The sequence below is a fragment of the Cephus cinctus genome, unplaced genomic scaffold (genome assembly GCF_000341935.2).
Source record: "Cephus cinctus unplaced genomic scaffold, Ccin1 Ccin1_scaffold0330, whole genome shotgun sequence".
In the NCBI taxonomy this organism is placed as follows: Eukaryota; Metazoa; Arthropoda; class Insecta; order Hymenoptera; family Cephidae; genus Cephus; species Cephus cinctus.
Window position 1 is genome coordinate 2,050,453 of NW_014333027.1, and position 21,013 is coordinate 2,071,465.

At 37.0% G+C, this 21,013-nt stretch overlaps 1 protein-coding gene across 3 annotated transcripts in view; it reads right to left on the reverse strand.

The window, feature by feature from the left end:
• The window catches only part of LOC107266866 (calmodulin-beta), a 45,249-nt gene extending 24,740 nt beyond the window's left edge, over positions 1-20,509 (reverse strand). The window contains exons 1-4 of one of the 3 annotated variants that reach the window (XM_025083850.1): positions 19,714-20,509; positions 19,409-19,528; positions 19,040-19,279; positions 18,718-18,922 (exon numbers count right to left, since the gene is read on the reverse strand). Coding sequence is in view for 1 of the 3 variants with exons in the window: in XM_025083849.1 (XP_024939617.1) it covers positions 19,714-19,716 (3 nt within the window). In the remaining 2 variants the exon portion in view is untranslated. The remainder of the gene's footprint in view (positions 1-18,717; positions 18,923-19,039; positions 19,280-19,408; positions 19,529-19,713) is intronic. The other 2 variants (XM_025083851.1, XM_025083849.1) reach the window with 2 other exon arrangements.
• Positions 20,510-21,013: the final 504 nt, after the last annotated feature.

The following is a 21,013-nucleotide window of genomic DNA, read 5'->3' on the forward strand; positions in this document are numbered from 1 at the left end:
TCGCATTCCTGTTAGACTGTCGTCGCTTGTCGTTCGGCCTTGTTCTTTCTCTCTTCTACCATTGTTATCTGCCAATCCTTTTCCACCTTCTCTTCGTTCTACTCGAGGTATCACGGATTAAAATCCCATTGCAATTAAATTTCTATCACTCTTCTTCGTAGAAGACCTTTTCCCATCCTTTCGGGATACTCCAGTCCTTCTTCTTTCAGGACTGAAAACTTTGTCACCTTCTGTATGCGAAATTAGCCTTTCAAATTGCACAAGAGTTTTTATCTCCAATGGATATTCTTTTTATATAGGAACAAAGGGATTCCCAATGAGATCTACCTGGGGGACAGTCTTAAACATTTAACCAAGAAGTCAATCCCGAAGAATTGTTTAAGTCAGACAAAGTTTTTGTATCTCGTACGAATTGTTACTGTAAGAAAGAGTAACCTTCTTATGAGACTCGAGGTTGACTGTTAATTGAAGTCAAAAATACGGACTGTATTTATAATGCATCCGATATGATATATTCTATATAAATACATAATTAACTTATTTTTGCGAATGTCCAATTAAAATGAAAATCAATTAGTAAATTGTAAGCCAATGCAATCACTCTGGTTACACAATCATCCAGGATATAGCACACAAAGTTTTGGACATTAAACCTGAATAATGGAATATCATTAATATTTGACAAGTCGCTAATTAGCTGCTTATCAAACGGTAGAAGTCAACTACTTGTGATTGGCATACGTGATATAATGGTTTAATAACGAATACATAAAAAATCTTTCATGTACAAATTTGATTAAGCGTAAATGTAGTTTCATACAAAAACGATAGAAAGTTCTAATTAATTTTGCAAATTGGTTTATTAATCGGCGAATATCCTAATTCCTCATGGCAATTGGCACGTATTAGATATTATTAATCGCATAAAACTGATAAGACCTGATAAAGCAATGCTTTGTGAACAAAGATATCGACTCCCATAAATAATGTATAGTATGAGCTTATCTCATTTCCATAGTCTAACAATGACCTGGAATCCTTTATTGACATTTCTTTTCAATAATTATAAATGACGAACAATTTCCTATTCTATGAAACCATAATGGACGAAATCTATGTGGATCTCATTAAATCCAGAGAATCGGCTGCACCGCAATGTTCGTGGTTTTAGACACACTATTAATTAACCGATTGATCCAATGTGTGTCTGGACAATTCACGCTTTCGAAATGGATGTGATTTAGATTAAGGTCATCCCCAGGATAAACTCATTTTCTAACTGGTCTGTTCAGTGCTCACGATTTTGCCCATCTGTCCGTATGAGTACTGAAAGCATATGCAAAATGTTTAGTAGTCTGGCAAAACAAGGAAATAATTAACATATGAAAGATAAGCATGACGCATAATTCATATACCAATTTAAACCCATAAGCATATATGTCAAGATAATCAGACGTGCTTATTCGATAAGTAATAACACACCTTTGATTACTTATCGATCGAATTCCAAATACCGTTTACCCTGAGCTCAGCTATTATTTCCATAAATTTAACACCACGTTATATTGAGATATAAAGATGAGACGATATATATTTTACCTCAAATAGTAAATCATTTATCATTGCATCGCGTAGAATCTTCAGAAATAAATATACATCAAAAAATAAGTATGCCGTACACGTATCTCTCAGTTGAAACAATTTTGAGTTAAAATTCCGAAAGGAATTTTTAAATCGACTCGGACAAATCAACAAGGAAGATAATCGAATTCGAACGGCATTCGAGCAACTTGACAAATTCATGTCCCCCTTGTGACCCTAAGGACAGGGGTTGGTTCGCCATCAATGGGTTGAGAGTCATTCGTGAAGTTTTCGAGGCTGCTGAGTGGCATTGGTAATTAAACTGGTAGCCATAACCAATAGTATCGAGGAATGTTCAGGGATGCGCAAAACGATATTGGTTCAGCAGGTCCGAGAGAATGTTCATCAAGCAGTTTAAATTTGGCTAAAGGTTTTCAGTGAAATTGGTAACGGAGTAGCTATCGAGTGTTGCAGCTCTTTGAGAAAACAATTGTTTCCAATGGTATTCGCGATATTGAGAGCCTTGGGTGATTTAATATTTTTCCTGAAAGAGAAATTCATGAATTTTACATTAAAACTTATTTGAACAATTAATAAGAAAGATAAACGTCAATATTCCTTGTCCAATTAAATTATTTTCTCTCATAATCCTCGACGCTATTACCATTGCTGTCGCCTCTCCATAACATTCGGCTGTCAATTGTCCCTGAATTGGAATGAGAATAAAAATATATAAAAAAAACATTCCTCGCAGGTCACCCCAGGAATGCCTAAGCTAAGCTTTTAATAAAACAGACACCGCTACTGAATGAACGGTTCCTTTTCCTTCGTAAACTTTGACCCTGGATCTACAAGGTATATTGGTTTGATGCTGCCGATGGGAATTCACGAGAATTTACTTTCTACGGGTATCATACCAGATACGTGATAGGGGTGAGAATAATGTTCACTAGGGGGTCGAAGTCAACGGAGTCGGATGGAAAGAAAACAGTGGAGGATTATCGTTACAACATTTTATTGGCTTATCTCAGAAAAGTATGGCTATTGTCTTTGTGCTACACACTCATTCGCTTCTAACAATATTAATCCAGCCGAGAAGAATAAGGATATACAATGCCCTGCAGTATTAGGTTTATTGCTAGTTTCCCGGTTTCTTCAAAACCCTGTGTAATCCTGTGCCCAGGGGACGGACCATTGAGAAGTCAGCAGTCAAGAACTGGCAAGATAATCAGATAAAAAGTATATAAAAAGGCTAAGAAGGTATCGTCGATTCGTTGACAAAAGTAAGAATCTACGGAAGAGAAAGAAAAAAGAGAAGAAATAGAAAGTAAAAAAAAGCAGCCGAAACGAAGCTACGTTAACTGATATCCGCGTCCCTTTCACATTCGTGCTTGATCGGCCTGGTCCAGAAGCCACAACGCCGCGACGTCCGAGCCGCTCAGTATGGAGAGAAGGACGTCCTGCATTCTACATTTGAAAAGATTGCTAAAGAGCTCGCTTAACAGGACCCAAAATGGGTTTGAATTTTGCTGCGATTCTAAAGTGAAACAACCTGTACGCAAAGAACGCCTATGGTTATCCTTGCACAAGGAGATAGATATAGGTATAGCAGCTGTATAAAAGGTTGATTTAGAATTGACGCGAGATAAAGGGACGCTGTTGGGAATCGTGTATTTAAATAATTACAGGGATTCTCGAGGGCGTCGCGACGCACCGGCTGGGACGATGAAATATGAAAAGAAGCCTGGGATAAGGTATGGAGGTGGGAGACGCCATTTGGGTAAGAAGAAAATATGCAGAACGAGAGAAAGCCTGGAACTGTGTTGGATGACGAAAGGGGATACCAGGGTGAAAGGATGATCCTGACGCTAAGGATAACAAAAATCCCTTGTAGGACAATGAAGGGGAATCGTGGGTTTTCCTGGATTTAAACGGATTTTATCTTCGAATTTGCGCACCGTGTAAATATGAACGAGGACTTTGCTAGTAAGTATGAATATTCGATCGATATTGGTGCCACGATACCCTACCTACGTGGACCTGGATTTGAATAACCTTATAAAATTTCTTCCAGGTATATCAAAACGATTTCTTATTTTAATTTTATAAAGAAATTTCACTTTTTTTTCAATACCAAAGGCAACTTCAGATATGTTTAATGCTGTGATCTTGAAGTGAGGCGAAAAAGAAATCATATTTTCAGGTTCAGCTTCTGATCCAGATCCAGGCTTTATTCTCGATAATAAGATCCTTTTACTGTCTACGGATCTTAACGGCGAAACTGAAGGATATTTCCGAGGCATTCCCTGAGAAAATTCTAACAGCCACAAGTACTAGTCTTCCTCCCTGTTAAACCTAAATTGAACAGTATCAAGTACTTCCTTGATTAAACTTCGTTAATAAGTCCTAAAGATTTTGTTATATTCACAGAATGAGATGAACAACTCTTTACGTACTGTGTACTTTAAGGAATAGTAAGCGACTTTGTGGTTTTATACTGTGATAAATCTTTTTTCACAACTTTTACGACAGCTATATAGTATATACTCTATAGATATGTATATCGTTACATATCTTATTCACGTTCTAGCTTATGTGCTCACGTGCCTCTAGTAAATAGATAGGAGTACGAAGAATGTACACGTTACGTGCACACGTATACATTCTTAGTGAGAGCCCTAGGAACGGCTTCACTCCATGGAAACGTTTTCTACAAAATTCAAAAAGTGTTTCGATCGTCTGTTACTTGAAGCGTTTCGCAGACGGACGTAAAAAGTTCCAAAAAAAAATACCTATGATTTTCCTGCGCTGTTTCCTTTTTCACCGGGATTATTTGCCAGGGTGGTGAAAGAAATTAAAAAGAAAAAAAGAAAAAAGTCATCGTTCTCACGTCGATAGGAAAATCGTTCTAAAAGTTTTTGCTTCGCTGAATACGAAAGAATGAAGACGAATTGTAAAGCATTGGGAAAAAATCGTGAGAAAGAGATCCCATTTAACCTGTGAAGTCTGCCTAACACAAAACTGACATATACATTTATTGTGTATTTTATCTTTAAAATAATGCTTGCTTTTAAGACAAATTATTAGTAATAACTTTTTGTAAACATAGGGTGTAGTACTCCAATAGTGTATTTAGTAAACTAAGTGAAAGTTGGACATAGAGTTTGAAATATTATGGGTAGTCATATGCAATGCCGTATACAAACTGCCTCCTTTAACGTTTTTGTTACGTCCATTATAATGATTATGTATAATAAATTATATCCCTTTGAATCATTAATCAGGAGCGTTGATTGACACCTTGTTTTCTCTCTATTACGATACTCAAAGTTGGCATAATTAACTTTATAATAGAATAATTTCAGGTGAGTCCTGTATTGTAGAGTACCCTAAATCTTCTCTTCTCTCTACAACGTATAAACCAAAGCTCGAGATTGGAATTGATCATGGGTATCGTGCCATTAATGCCAGATTCACATGGAGCGATTGTCGCGTTAGGCTCAGTACCAAAATCGTAAGCGACAAATAATGAAGACGAATTACGCAAAATGCTTAAAAGTTTTCCCGTCGGCGTTGCAAATCGCAAAATCGTAAAGCATTTACCGTGCATTCTAAGTACACAGCATAATGTAAGGACCGCTAAGCTGTGCGGTTCGAATAGATTGCCGATGAAAATTTCCGACGTTACGAGTTCCCAAGAGTTTCCATTTTGGTAGGAAAGTTCAGATAAATTTCCAACAGGTGTACAAGATGACAAATCTGCAAATGTATACAGAGATAACTTAATTGCATTGACTTTATATAGCTTTTGATACCATTCAAAATAAAAGATTATTCTCTTGATCTTGTAATACAACTAGACAGTTAGCAGACATAAAGCTCAATTCTCCATGTGAAAAATCTACTAAATCCTGCGACTCGGTTAGTTGTCCAAAGCAGGGTTTAGCCGTCCGAAAAGATTAGGGACGACGTCGCTACTTGGTAAGTCGAATGGGACAGAAAGTTATAAGAAGAAAAAGTAGTTCGTCTCTCCAAAGTGAAGCATCTTGAAAAATGGAGAGATCCCCTTTGTCAGCTCGATTCGGCATAAAAACCTGTAAGTAACCAGAGGATCCTCTTTAGCTAACACCAATTAAACAAAGATTTAGCTGGTTCATCCGTCGAGTACCAGTCTAGTAATTATATTAATTGACGAGTAAAGCCAGAGTATAAGGAATACAAAAGAGTAAGTATCATCTGTCGCATCGGGTGTCAAAGGAATGTCACCTAATTACTCGTACCGTAAAGCACGATGATTAAAAGGTTGTTGATTCACATATCTTAGACATTAAATATTCAGAGCTACATTTCTTCCTTGCTTGTGCTGCTCTCTAAACGCATCTATATCCAACAACGCCTGAACCTACAATATATCTCTGTATTCATGGAACTTTACTAATGGATGCTGCGACTTGGTAACGAAAGCATCTTCTCCTACAATAAATACAAAAGAATGAAGATCAATTGTACAAATGCATTTTGATAAACGAAAGCACTTTAATCTAAGGCCTTGAATCAGGTCTCTTGCTTTCCTTATGCGTTACCTCCAACCTGTTAAATTTTTTTTCCTCCTTTGTCTAATATACTCCTTAGAGATATTTTCTTTAATATTTACATCGTGGTGGACATCGTCATCGTCGTAATTCACTATCCTGGATTACTTTGCTGATATAATTTCCAAAGACGTCATTCATATTCTCCGATGCTGGCCTTGGAGTTATATATCGGATAACGCGAATTTCTTGCACGTGGAAATCTTGGATACGCTCGGTTGTTGCTCACCGATGCAAAATACTAGCCCATTATCCTGTTCCTGTTTTTTGCATGAGAAAACCCTGCCGCATCCGCCTTGACTTGGGTAGTTTAACCGCCTCAGGAAGCCTGGGTGTATCCTTGTCGTGGAACTTCCTGGATACTAGGTAACTGGAGTCCTTGAGAAGACCAAGAAAAACTGTGTTTTTTAGGTGGACACTGAGGAAATGAGTCCGTGGACCTTTTCGTATTTGAAAAGGGTTGGGTTAACAATCCCATAAATTAGTACAGCCTATTTCTGAGGCTTTCTACCTTTTTATACGTTACAGTAAGACCGTTGAAATTGAAATTTTCTTCAACGTGTATTCTGATGATATTAACGTGCCAGACCAAAGTTCCTATTAAGCAAGAAGAATTTTTAATAACTGAGTGCCACCTGATCTTCAGGAATTCTGAATAAAATTAAGTAGCTCATACTTGCAGGTGTTCCCTATGTATAAGACTAATTTCAGGTACTTATATAATTAATCACTGAATGGTTACTGTATGAAATAAACGTATCTATGTAAAGTCAGAATGAATTAGTGGTAACTCGATTAATATTGCAGATTATGATTTATTATGGCGCAAGGTGAAAATACGTAGGAAGCATTAAAGGTGTGGGGCCAAGTATAAACAGGTGGAACAGAACAGTTTGAAAAGTGCCCAAGTATCGCATAAATCAAAATTAATAAATGCTGTAAACTTTCCAAAATTTAAGGGAATTTCACCGCGCGTTAAACACCATTCATGAGATACTTGGTACTGACTATGTATAACGTCAAGATGTCTTCTACGCCTTCTGGGGGTTAAAATAATTTTACAATTTTTCATGAAACACTTTCCTGTACTTTCATAGATTTATCTAATACACGGAGTGCCTTTTTACACAGGCTGGATCTTTCTGTCGAGTCGAATCATTTGTTACACGTGAAAAGCGGTACGAATCAAAAAGTATAAATATCATTGAACTAGCGAAAACGTTTGAGCATAGAATCAGACATACAACTGTAATAGAGCGGTAATAGTAGAGAAAAAGTATGTGAAAAATTATAACTGAAATTTGTGCAACATCCACCTTATGACTGTAAAAGAAATTTCTTCTACTAAACTCAATACTCGAGTCTTTAATTTCTCTGATAAATATTCTCTAGTAAATAAATAAAACTTTGGCGCTTCCTATGCACAAGGAATTTACAAAAGAATTATTTCAAACTCGCACAAGCGAAATCTTATGTGACTTAGAAATGTGACTTCTGCTCCAGCAAGTTACGCAGGCGAACAGGTCGGGTGTTAAAAATACCTAAGCATAACTATGCGGTTCCCATTACCAGAATCAACAACTTCATGAATACTTGTTTCCTTCACGACATTCGGTTCACGAACTTTTCCTTTCGTTTCCGTCACGAGGAAATATGTCTGCTCCCCTAGGCCTCGTACAATGCCCAGCGTACCAATCTGTCGCCAGGATCGTGTAGGAACTGAACACCATGCATACGAATGGCCAACGGAGTGAGAAGCATTTTCAGAAAATCAGAAACTGCAAATCGAGATAGCGCGAACTACGCGTCACGAATACAAAGTTACGTCAATGAAAATGACGATAGGCTCGAACAAGATTACAATATGCCTATGTACGCTGTGAGATAAGATAAAGTAATACAAAAGACATTAAATTAAAAAACTATAATTAATCGAGTACAGAGACGCTATACGCTTATAAATTTAAAAAGGTTTACCTGCCACTCGATAAAACCCATAATGGCCAAATCGTTTGAGAGTAATAATCATTGACAAAGTCAATCTTATTATATAATCGATTAATATTGTTTATAAGTTGGTAAACTAACTGCCTTTAGATATAGAAGATTAGCGAACATCCAAGTTAAAAGGATGGCTACAATAACTTTAAAACTAGAAGTAGACTTTATTTTATTTAAGTTCAGAAATTGCTTAACTCTTTCGTATTGATGTCTCTATGCAGACTAGTATCCCATGTAATACCTAAACTATTAATTATTTTTCCTTCATTTCTATTACTTATTATGTACTTGTATTTATTAGCTATTACATGAACTCGTGTATCATAATGCTATTCGTTCTGAAGGACTGTTATTTCTATACCGAAGGATCATGCACTCGCATACTAAAAATCGATTATCTACTTGTATTTATGAGTTATTACATGAACTCGTGTGTCTTAACGCTATTCATTCTGAAGGACTGTTATGATCTATCCTGAAGAATCATGTATTCGCATACTAAAAATCGATTATGTATTTGTATTTATCAGTTGTTACATGAACTCGTGTATCCTAATGCCATGAATTCTAAAAGACTGTTATGTTTTATACTGAAGAATCATGTATTCGCATACTAAAAATCTTACTGGGACTCATAATAATAGTGGATACAGTCATCTAAATAAAATTCTACCAATAGCTAGTCTCGCTGAGAATTAAACTATCTCGAATCGTACTCCAGGTAAATGTTATGTTGGTACACACGTGACTCTTCGCCAAGTTCGTTTGATAATAGGTCAAGTTTGCTAACTTGCAGAAATCAGAAGCAACGTGGTCACAAGTTTACGTGAGCTGAATTCTCATGTAAGACCGATAAAATCACAGCTGAAGATACTTTCAGTGTGAATATAAACAGGATATTCGAGTATCTTTAGTAAAGTACAATTTTTCTTAGAAATCCTACATTATTAAAGTATCGCCGATGCTTATCTAAGAACTATAAATACTATAATTACTGTGACGTATATAGATATTTACGTGCCAGAATATTTTGTAAGGGACTGTAACGATTATACAATATATTAAGTTTGTATAAAACATCGGTACTAGAATACTAATTAATCGTGTGGATGAATCAGAGAGGAAACAATGTATTTAACCCTTTCCGGCATACATTTTTCTATTGGCTATTCTGGCTTGAAATTTCTTACTCGGGGGTTTTTGGGGTCGCTGAGTACGAATCTGCTAACGAGATTTTGATTTTTTCAAATCCAAGATGGCGCATGAAAATCCTAAAAATAACATACTTTTGGATAGAAATGAATACTCGGGGGCTTTTTAGAGTCACTGAAATTGAATCTGCTATCATACATCATATTTTTTATTTTTGTAAAAAAAATGCCGCTCTTTGCCGAACCCGGAGACACGAACGAGGACGTGGCGGTTATAGTCTCCATTGTTTTTAAAAATTTTTTTTATTTATTTTTTTTTATTTTTTTGTTGTTTTATTTATTATTTTTTATGCGTGATATTTGGAAAAACAGTTTCTTTGTGGCTGTAAACATTCTATTGATTCAATAAAATTTTTCATTGGTTTTTTTTTCAAGTATCAGTTTTTTTCATGAATTATCCCCGATATTGAATTCGCCATTTTGAATATTGTAAATTTGAGCATGGATTCGTAATCAGCGATCCCAAAAACCCCTATATCAGAAATATTGTGAAGATTCAATGAAAATTTTCATAAAAATGTCAGCTTTTTTTATCAATTATCCGCCATATTTAATCCGCCATCTTGAATTTTTAAAATCTGACTGTGGAATCGTAATCAGTGACCCCGAAAACCCCTACACCAGAAATATTGTGGATATTCAATGAAAAGTTTTTTCAGAAATGAATTTTTTTAAAAAAAAGGTGTTTTTTCGGTATTTGTTTATTTCCATAAACAAATTAACACTAAATATAAATAATTGTTACGTAAATTATGGTTCTATAACGTGTCGAGATCCCAAAATTACAAAAAACCCGGAGTAAATAGTATCAAAAATACTTTAAAACGTCGAAAAACTGTGTAAGAAAAGGTGGGTCCTGGGAGACCCGCTGTGCCGGAAAGGGTTAAAAAGTATAGGGAGTAGCTATGCGAGTTACCATTTGGAAGAAGGTTCCTTTTTTTCATTAGAGTCACTGATCTGGCCAAGGGAGCCTGCGAGTAGCAGTGGACCAGAAAGAAATTCGTACTTTGCAAAAATCGCGAGAATAATATCACGGCTTGCCGACGGCTGACTGTGTCAAAGTCCGACGCCATTGTGGTTCACCCAGCAGCAATGATTAATCGTTCCTACGGGACGATGCACCTTAATTAGCGAGCTTATTGCCGTTGAAGGGTTAATACATCATTTGAGGATGGGAGCTGGTTATTTAGGAACCTTACAGCATCCCTCGAACAAACCGCGCCTGCCCCTTCTATACGGACAGCCGCAAGAATTATTGAGAAGATGAAGTGAAAAAAAATTAGGGTTAGTCCAGAGCCATGTAGTAGTCTATCTGATGTCCCTTAGATTAGGGATCGTTAAGGATGATCAGGAAGTCTGCCATCTTTTTTTCTCTCTCCATTCTTCTTATTACCAAAGCTGACTCGTTCTTTTTACTCGATATCTGATGCATCGTACCATGTTCAGACGGAGCGATTCAGTGTGATACCTTCCCTTCTCGAAGATTAGCAGTCGACAATTTCCTGTTCCGGTTGGGACAAAATGTCCCGTTGGTTGATCCGTTCGGCCATTGATTTTTTTTTTCAGATCACTACTATAATACGTATATAGACTTCCTTAGTGTTTGATCTTTTTGACTCTCTGAAACTCTATGTCAAGTAGATATTTCTCAATGTAGAATTTCGTTTCCGCAGCTCACGTTGATTTTGAGGATCCTTTGCCTCTTCTCCCTTTCAGCTTTATTCCCCTCGCACATATATGCATACGTACGTCCAATATATTACGCAAACTGGTCACTCTCTTCAAAGAGCCAATGAATATGGAAATGAAGCTGAAGCACTGCACATTCGTTTCTCTTTATAAGCGTATTTTATACGATTTACCTTTCTTCGATAATTACAGCGTGCTGGGTTCGGTCTCCCTCTTATTTAGATGGATATAAGAGGCAATTTGTACTTCAGGTGCAAATTATCCAAATAATTATTTATGTAAGAGAGGACCTTTACTTGATGGATTTGTGCACCATCGTATAAAGTATAATATTATATTTCCTCCTTTTTGCATTTCTCTTGGATCATGATACCGCAAGCTGTATTATTTAAACACGCGTTGATTCGATTTTTCTGTATTACCGAGATAAAATAAATAACTTTGTAACACAGAGTGGAATTTATTACAGTCATCGTTTCCAGTAGAGTATCCTGTGACTCAAAAGGATTCGTTTTGCAAAAATGTGATATTCCTTTAGTCTTTTCTGTCGCTGAACCGAAATTTCCGATTTTCCAGTTCAATACGATATTGAATCCTGCTGTAAACTTTCTTCAAAGTGATCTGCGCAAAGCTATCTTTTTAATGAAAATTCAGAAACAAATAGCATTCCTATTTTTACATGTATTTTCATGAGATACTATCTTTTCCACGAGTGTACGATTGAAGGAATAAACAGTGTATAAGCTTTTTTATGCCTTTCTTAACATATATAAATGTAGCATATTGTATCTGTATATCATATATATATCACATTGTATGTGAATATAACATATTTAGTCTATCATCTAGATACTCATAAAGAACTAGGTATGAAATGCCTAAGTAAAAAATTTGTCAAAATTCAATTTCTGATCAAACAAGTCGTACTTCAAAGCTGACAATTTATCTCTCGTGCCTGAGCCGTAAAACCAGGGTCAAAGAGCACCGGAAATTGGCTCGCAGCATCGGCTTAAATGGTGTCAGGACCGGTGAGTGTCACCAAGAAACCGCAAATCAAACCTGACCTCATGACAAACATTTATAACCGGAAGACCGTCGAGAACTTTTAATTTTCAATATCACCGTAATTAAGAATTTACGTTTTCAAGAATAAAATAGAAATTTAATGTTTCTCAAAAATCAGCTAATATTAAATACACATTTTTTCCTAAGAAACTCTAAGAAACTCAAAGTAGTTCTAGTACATATACATAAGAAGTAAAGCACTATAAAAAGTACAGTATATACATAGAACGTATAAGAGTAACGGCTCATAAAAGGAACTTAAAAAATTTAAAAGAAAACTCTATCGTTAATTCATATCAGGTTACAGGGATCAAAGATGAATTGATCGATCTATTCACGATTAACCTTTGACCTTTGAAGTTTAGAAGATGATCCAATAGTTCGTTTAGCCAGCTACTTCATCTTCCCAACATCCTTCCCGAGCGCTTCTGGGCTCTTCTGCAGCACCTCACAGAGTCTCTCTAGTATCTAACATATCCTGAATACTGATCATTGCTAATCTCACAAGAAGTCCCGTAGACCAACTCGTTTGCCCAGAAGGCTAAAGCAAGGGGATTGGTCCTTAATTGGAGACGTACAAGAGGTCAGCGGAGTGAACGACCATTCAGGCTGACCAGAAACAGCCCTAATATCCAACTCAGTTTTGATATTTGATTTGACCAAATCAACCTACTTAAACCCATATACTTTACCCGCGCGTGCCTACAACAGCCAGAAATTTAAAAAGAAACAATAGGGGACTTTAGAGTGTTCAATTAAAATTTCCTGGCCAATTAAAATTGGTTCAGACCGTAGATCAATTTGTAAACAGTACGTACAGACACTTCATTAATAACGAATTAAGGGGGAGACTATGAGAGATGCCCACGCTCTCTAATACCAACAGTCATCAACAGTCACATTTATCACTTCGATAACAATAATTTTTGTTTATCAAGAAAGCTAACGAGATTGTATCCAATTTACAATTGGTTACTATAGATAATGATAGACGATATCTAATAACTGATGGACTTTTACAGAAGCTAACGATATTTGAACTTATTTACGTAATACGTATAACCTCCCTCCATCATAGCGAAGCGAATTCAGTTTCGCAGTATACATTTATATAATCTGCTGGCAGTGGTCCAGTGCGGAATTGAATATCCCATGTAACTATGTAGTCTGATGAAATCACGAAATGGAATTCTATTGTTGACAATAGAATAGACTGGACACTAGTTAACATGTTCCTCGTCCAAAAAGATTTTCATCTCTTGAAAATCCCCTGCCTCTTCCACTTCCATCGTTTGTAAAAATTCCAAAAGTTCCGACGATATCTCCAGGGAGCTAAGAATTGGACCAAACCGGAAGTTGGAGAAGCTCACACGCCTGAACAAAAGAATAAAAATTTTATAGAGCATACCGCACGTATTCAGGCCACCTAAATTTTCCTCGTTAAATATTTCAAGCCACTGACAAAGTGTCAAAAACGTGAGTTCCTTACCACCCAGAACCAGATGATCATCATCGTCCTATTGTCTGATTGTGAGTAGCAATTAAAACCACCATTCAAGCATTTATCCCTATAACGGTATAAACTATTCTTTAAAAACAATTCCCTGTTACACTTACAGTAATAATAGTACAAAATGGACTCAGATATATTCCATACTTTCCTACATCTAAAACGTATTACACACGTAACACCGTATTAGAAACCCAAGTTCCATTGGGATCTACTCTTTATAAGCTCCTCGGACGGAGCTTTAAGCTTTTGTGAGGTTCAGGGAATCGATTTGTACCAGCGTCTGGACCAATTTCTGAGACTAGTACAGTAGGACAGTACAAACTACAGACCTATATATTATACAAAGTATCTTCTAAAATATTTCTAACCCCAATCTACAACTCTCAATGCTACCGGCAATACCCCTAAGTCAATGTAAGACCCTTATACATTAGATACAACCTGAAGGTATCCCAGTGTATAGCTTTGGCAATCACAAGTTCCATTTCATACTCATTATCCTTGTTCCATTATATATAGTCAATATAAGTAAGTAGACACTACAGAAAAGTACTTTCCGAACAAATGGGACACTTCGTACACGTCTTCCAATTGTCATTACCCATAACGATTTCAACATGTACAATTTCCTTTCTTAGGTGTCAATATTGAAACCTGTGAAACGCCTATATTGCAACAAGTATATAGATAGTTACATAACATCAACAGAGTATAAATTAAACTTTATAGTGTCCCATGTATGATATACTTGCCCACCACAACTTTTACACGGCCCTTTGACGTATTTATGGAGTACTTCAAATATATATAACAGCGAAGGGAGTCATCCGCGTCTCCTATTCGGGACAATTGTTAGAGATAAACGTAGATGCTTTCTACGCGGTGTTAGCTCCTGACATGATCCTCCTTGTAACACTTATACCAGTAGTACTATACACACCTAGATATATGCTGCAAACAAAAGCAACTCGACATTATTATCGTAACGACCTGATGAGGATACTTAAGTCAATCCTTAAAGAACTAATGCAGGTCTTATGTCCTATATAAATTCACGTACGGGATATTTCAATCATAATTAGATGCTATGCTTAAACTACATTCTACAGTACGTACACTACAATGGAGTCTATGAAAAACTATTAAAATCCTTAAGGTACAGAAGAGCGCACTAAACTTCACTTTAATGCAGAAGTACCACAATTGTATTTCGAAAAGTCATTTACCTGCCTAAAGGCATGTGTATTATATGTTTACATATGCATTGTTGAGTGTTTGTTAGCCCGCGAAACATATTTAGCGGTAACTGTACGAAAGTGGTATTCAGCTCATTTACCACATACAATTTCACAAACGATAGAGAAAAAGATAAATGAGTGAAATCAATTTCCCTTTACTCTTCCCGTATACATGACTACTGGAGCATAGAACGAACAAGCGTATATGTATACCAACAGCGAAGAGGGTCGATAAAATTGCTAGAGTTCATGATTATTCTTAGGTATGTTGGGACTTAAATACTAATCTTTATAGATATATGTATTGTGACCTTCCTCTCTTATACCTTCCTATCCTCTATCCTTTTTCCTTTCCAACCACCTATTCTCTACGACGGATACGTCAAGAGCCTCACAGCGCACTGTAAATATGTATAATAGTATCTGAGAGAACTCCTCAAATCTTCTATCGACCTCTCACAGCTGCAAGGATAAATAAAATGGAGAATAGGACCTTCAAATCCCTAATATTATATACTTCTCTTGAAATCAGTCTTAGCGACAATCATGAGGACATGGCATTAAAGAATATTACCTTAAGTTTGCCAAGAATTGAAAAAGTCATGCGCCTGGAAAACAAAGAAAACTCCACAAATACAGTAGAAGCACCAGGAAGCCGGTACTTGAAGAAACCGCTAATCCTATTAGTCAAATTAAAATATCAAATCAAAGTTCTACGTTAACACGGCGAGATAACAAAATCGTTGACCCCACTAAAAATAACGTATTCCCCCCGAGGATATACGCAGCGTCTTCCTCGACAGGAATTCCTTAGATTCGCAGTCGGATTCGTCATCGAACCAAATCAGTCAGGACGACAAGTGCACATCAAAAGACGACAAAGAGCATTAAAATCTTGAGAATGATAATCTATAAAATCATTTAGGAAAAACTATCCTGCACTCCCCAGCACACCGGTGAACGGTATTGTACTGCAAACTGTGGGAGCTCATCTGAGGAAGCATTGTGTCTCATCTATGTATCAGGAAACCTGCTATCCTTTTAGATATCCTGCAGCAAAGTCATTGTGACGGCGCTGTCAGAAATCGACCAAGCACCAAAAACCAATCCTTAAAAAGCTCAACTTCCAACGTCATTGTGATTGGTAGCTGTCTGGGCTCCCCATGGTCCTTACCGGATCTAAGGAATCATTGCGATATCCCTTAGTATCAGGAAGAAAATCCCAAAAATCTCTGCATCATCCTGCAGTGAAGTTGTCGTAATGGAACTGTCAGGACTGCAAATCTACTTCACTAGCCTACCTAAAAAGACTCAGCTCCGAACGTCATCCTGATTAGTAACTGTATCAGTCAAAAACTTCCTAAATATAATGGGTTCAGCAAATGGCGATCGTTGTGATCATCTGTGGATTCTGAACCATATTATCATCCCTATCACCGGTTGGCCTACAATCACCGGACGCATCGTGCAACCTGCTCTATTGTAATTTCAGCTATCTCTTTCCTTCTCCTAGAGACTAGCACAGGGAAAAGATAGAGAAATAAACTTCTCGTCGCCTGCGGTACAATAATAAACATTGTACACAATTATAAGAGTATGAGAGACAGTGAGATAGCAATTAGGTGACTTTCTAGTATATGACTTATAGGACTTATAGGATCACGACTGTTTTTATTTTAAAATTAAGTGTTGTTTCCCATAAAAATGGCTGCCATGTGCACAAACCCTTGCAAAAATCTTGTGATTTCAACTCCTTCAAAATCGCGAAACGTTTCAGTGTTTATGACTTCATGAGTTTAATTAAGTCACTAAGTAAAAAAAAACAATAATCATTTACCCTAAGTGGGGTGCGTAGGTCATGCATGAAATTGGAGGAAAATTCGTTGTTTTCCCAGGAAAAGTTTATCTAGGACCGACTCGATTTTACTAGACGATTCGGTTTAATTGGTATCATTGGGGAATACCAGGGAATAGTATTGAGAATATATATAAAAAACGGTGTCGAAGATGAGGTTGACACTGGGAAGAATAATGAAATGTAAATAAGTGCGTAATTACGAGCGAAATATTGTACAAATATATTATAGTTAAGTAAAATACATGCTTGGTTCTTGCGCTATAGTTTATTTCCCTCTTTGTTCCTGTATCAACCCTCCGGTTCTCACGTGGCTTCCAAGTAGATAAAGACGACTAATTGGACGAATAATACGTACACATTTCACTGTCCTCAACTCATTAATTTTGTGGAGTTTTACGTAACTATATCTATATGATATACGTAACATACATATATATTTTTGGGAAATTTACAGAACATGTGTAAATATTTATGTATTTTACCGCAAGCTGCGCTCTAAGGTGAAGCGATGCAGTTCGCTATTAAAAATTAAGCATCCACTTCCTTTGGCTAGAGAAGTCAAGAGCCTTTTATAACTTTTTTGTCCTTCTTGCTAAGTGAATCAAATAAAAAAAATATCCCGAAGTGTCTACATGATCATACATTTGTAGATCATGATTAATAGAAAAAAGACCTCTTCACGTTTACGTAATACCCTTGTAGCTCGTAAAAAAGAAAATCTCATAAATCAAATACGTTTATCAACCCTTAATATTTCTTCTCGACGTAATTCTAAATCGTCACTGATGACTGCCTGCGATGATTCTTCTTTTAGTCCAATTGTAATTCAATTACATAATTGATCCATCCATGAGTTTTGTGTGAAGTGATGGTTTCAAAAACATTTTCAATTTCTTCACAATGCGGAAAATTGCCTCGGTCATTTTTCTATTTGGTGTGAAAGTACTTCGCAAACTTAACGAAACACTCGCAACTCGAAAATTGAGTTTGCACAGGTGAGACTCTGCGTACGTTACAGTGACAAATGTTATTGTCAAGTTTTTCAATTGCGTATTGTCGGTTACGCTCCTGCAACGTTAAAAATTCAGAGCTACAATAGGAGGAAAAGTTTTACAAATTCAAGACAGAGAAGAAACTAATAAAAAAGAACAATGAGATTCTCGTTTGAATCTGTCTGAAAAAGTTACAATTCTATAACGCCAAGTCTTCAGAGTATAATTTGCCATCGTCGTTTAATAGAATACACCTTTTACGCCATTGCGTTATATATATAATACATACAGGGTGTCCCACAACGTGGGAGTAACAACCATAAAACTCTATATAATGTCCTGTGTAAATAGGTACTATCAAATATTTTCAGTAGCTCCGCGTTATAAACAGCCAGTTTTCCGGGTCGCCGTATTTACCTACCAGATATTTTCCAGCGACCATAAAGGGGAACAAGTGCACGTTAATACAGTCATTTTAACTTAATTTTCGTGCTCGTGGATGTCGTTTATTTTTATTTATTAACAGGTTATCTTCCCCGTTTGCTAGCGCTATACTTCAGAGGCTATAAGTCTCCTATCCGCCGTTTTACTTCAGTCACCGATATACGAGAAGACGGCTTATCGATACTTTAGACGTTCCCCATTCTCGATAATACACTTTACATCGGTATTATTACATAGATCTTACATTAATATCGGATCCATACGATCACGACAGCTTTTCGTGTTAATAGCACTTACAACCTCATGACATCTTTTTTTTTTAATAAAATAGTGGTCTTCCCGTCCTACATCGCACTACGTGCCTGACTACAATATTGTGCAGTGAAAATTATTTTCGTGTAAGGGAATCACGTGAAGAGGGATGGCAAAGAATAAGGGATGTTAATGGCCGCCACCCTTAATTTAAACGCAGAAAAGTTCACGCTTTCCAGATTATAAAGAAATCTTATAAAACATGACCGAGAAATGCTTACGCCATGTACATTATCGTTCAGTGAATATTCCTACTCGTCCCCCTAAGCTTCTTTTTTTCTGACTATAGATGTGCTGGCATCCTTTTAACGAAATCCGCATAAATCGTTGGATTTTAATCATCGTCCATTCAACTGCTTGCTCATCATTTTTTTCGTTCTATAATGTTCGACGCATCCCTTTGCAAGCACATTGACCCTTGTGTGACTGTGAAGCAAAAAAAAAATGATACCCATGATCACAATCTTTTGTACAGATTCGAGACTACGTAAATGCTCATTACAATTATATACAACCAATGAAGTTTCATTACGTTAGGCTTACCGGTAAAGAGACCTGTTCATACTTCTGGGTTGAAGTTTCACAAGGGTAAGTAAGAGCCCACTTGAGAAATAGAGTAAAAACCACGAATTCAATTGCTGCAAGGTTTGACTTTAATGGCAGCAACCCACGACTGCATATAGCTTGTAAGAGTTGCAAGCCCTTAAGCAGTGGTTTGCTTAACCGAAAGCTTTGAAAAGAGGATGTCCTGAGTGGAATGTGATGAAAAATCTAGTTGAGGATCTGAGGATTAGTAATTGGTGAGAAAATATTTAAGAGGCAGATGGAAATGAAGTAATTTTCAAGTGTCTGCACAGTTTATATGTTATTGTCAATAGTCTATTTTTGATACAGCGTATCTAGCGAGCTTACCCCCTACGAAGACAAATCCATTGCACCGATGAAATGGCATCAAGGAGTGTAGCAGTGAAAGAAAATCTTTGCGAAATACAATTGCACGTGAGAAAATTGCATTCTGAGAAAACTCTACGGCTGACAATAGAAAAATAAATGAAAATGTCACAAACCGAATGCAATTTCTTTCGCTGACATCTTTTTATCTTTCTAAGATAATGCAGACGCAGCATATAGTGCATGTACACCGCGTAAACTGCAGTTGTACATGCCCATTGTGAAACAAAAATTTAATTTAATATCAAAACATAAATGTCACTCACCATAAGTAGTTTAACTTTGTTAACCAAAGGGGATGTCGTCAGAAATTTGTTGACGGCCGTTAAGATTTTCCCTTCCAACGTGGCAGCGTTTCCGGCGTCCTGTCCTTGTGAGCATCCGGGCCCGATCTCGCCTCCTCTACTGTCTTCCTTCACCACCGGAAGTCGCCCTTCTTGGACGAATTCACCCCGCGAGAAAATGTTCTCGCGTACCTCTATCCAACCGTTTTTCACACTACTGAAGCATTTGCCACCAGCTATCACTTCCGTCACCTTTACAATCCTCTTCGATACGGAGAGCGTAGATACTTCGTATCCCCAACAGAATCTCAGCAGCTGAGTACAGGGTACGTTGCTCTTATCGAATCCTGAACATAGATATATGACGAACGATCCTCTTCGACAGCTGCGTATAAAATCCTCTGGAGACGACTTGACGCGTCTATCCTCACACTTCAGGAGGTCCCTACTGATCTAAGAAGGAAGAATACCTTCTGGAATGTTCTCGCGAAGCCTCTGATACTCCAAGGACACTTGAGGCTTCGTTTTAGATATCGGTTACTATCGATATAAATTTCAATAATTTGGAGCCAGCACAAAGCAAACGTCAGGCTGCAATGTTTTCCTCTTCTATTCTGTCCCCCTAAATTACTACGCGTCACAGCTAAGTAGTTTAACTACTTTGCAGAAGTTGCTATCCCAGGTATAGCTATAGGGTACCGAAGAAAGTCGTGGATGGCAGGTTGCGCGGTGTCGCGGTCTCAACGGCGACTGAAGTCTGTAGCGGCGTGGGTGCTGCTGAATCTCACGGACGTAGAGAACGCCCCAGTCAAGTTTAGTGGGGATGAAATACCACCCCCCCCCCTCCCACTGCCACTACCAACGTTGCGCTTCTGATCAACACCACTAGTTGCTATTACCAGTCCTTGTAATCCTATGCTCTATCCATGTCACCTCATTCTGTTACCGGTATCATCAATCATCTGCAAGAATATATTATTTTTTTTAGTATTTTCTTTATTCCACTAATCTATTCATCTCTTCTTACCTTCATGATGTTCTTGCAAATCACTTGTTTCTTTCAACTTTTCTTTACAATTTTGTGTATGTTAATATTTCATTCCAATTTTCAGTCAGAAAACGTACACACTTTCAAAGTATAATATTCTGTGAATAGCATATAAGACAGCACAAAATACGAACATTTTACTGCAGCATTACACATAAAAAATCTCAGGCACTTGATGTATTACGTTGTATTATTAAAGACAATACTGTCAGTAAATTCTTATTTTTTTCACAC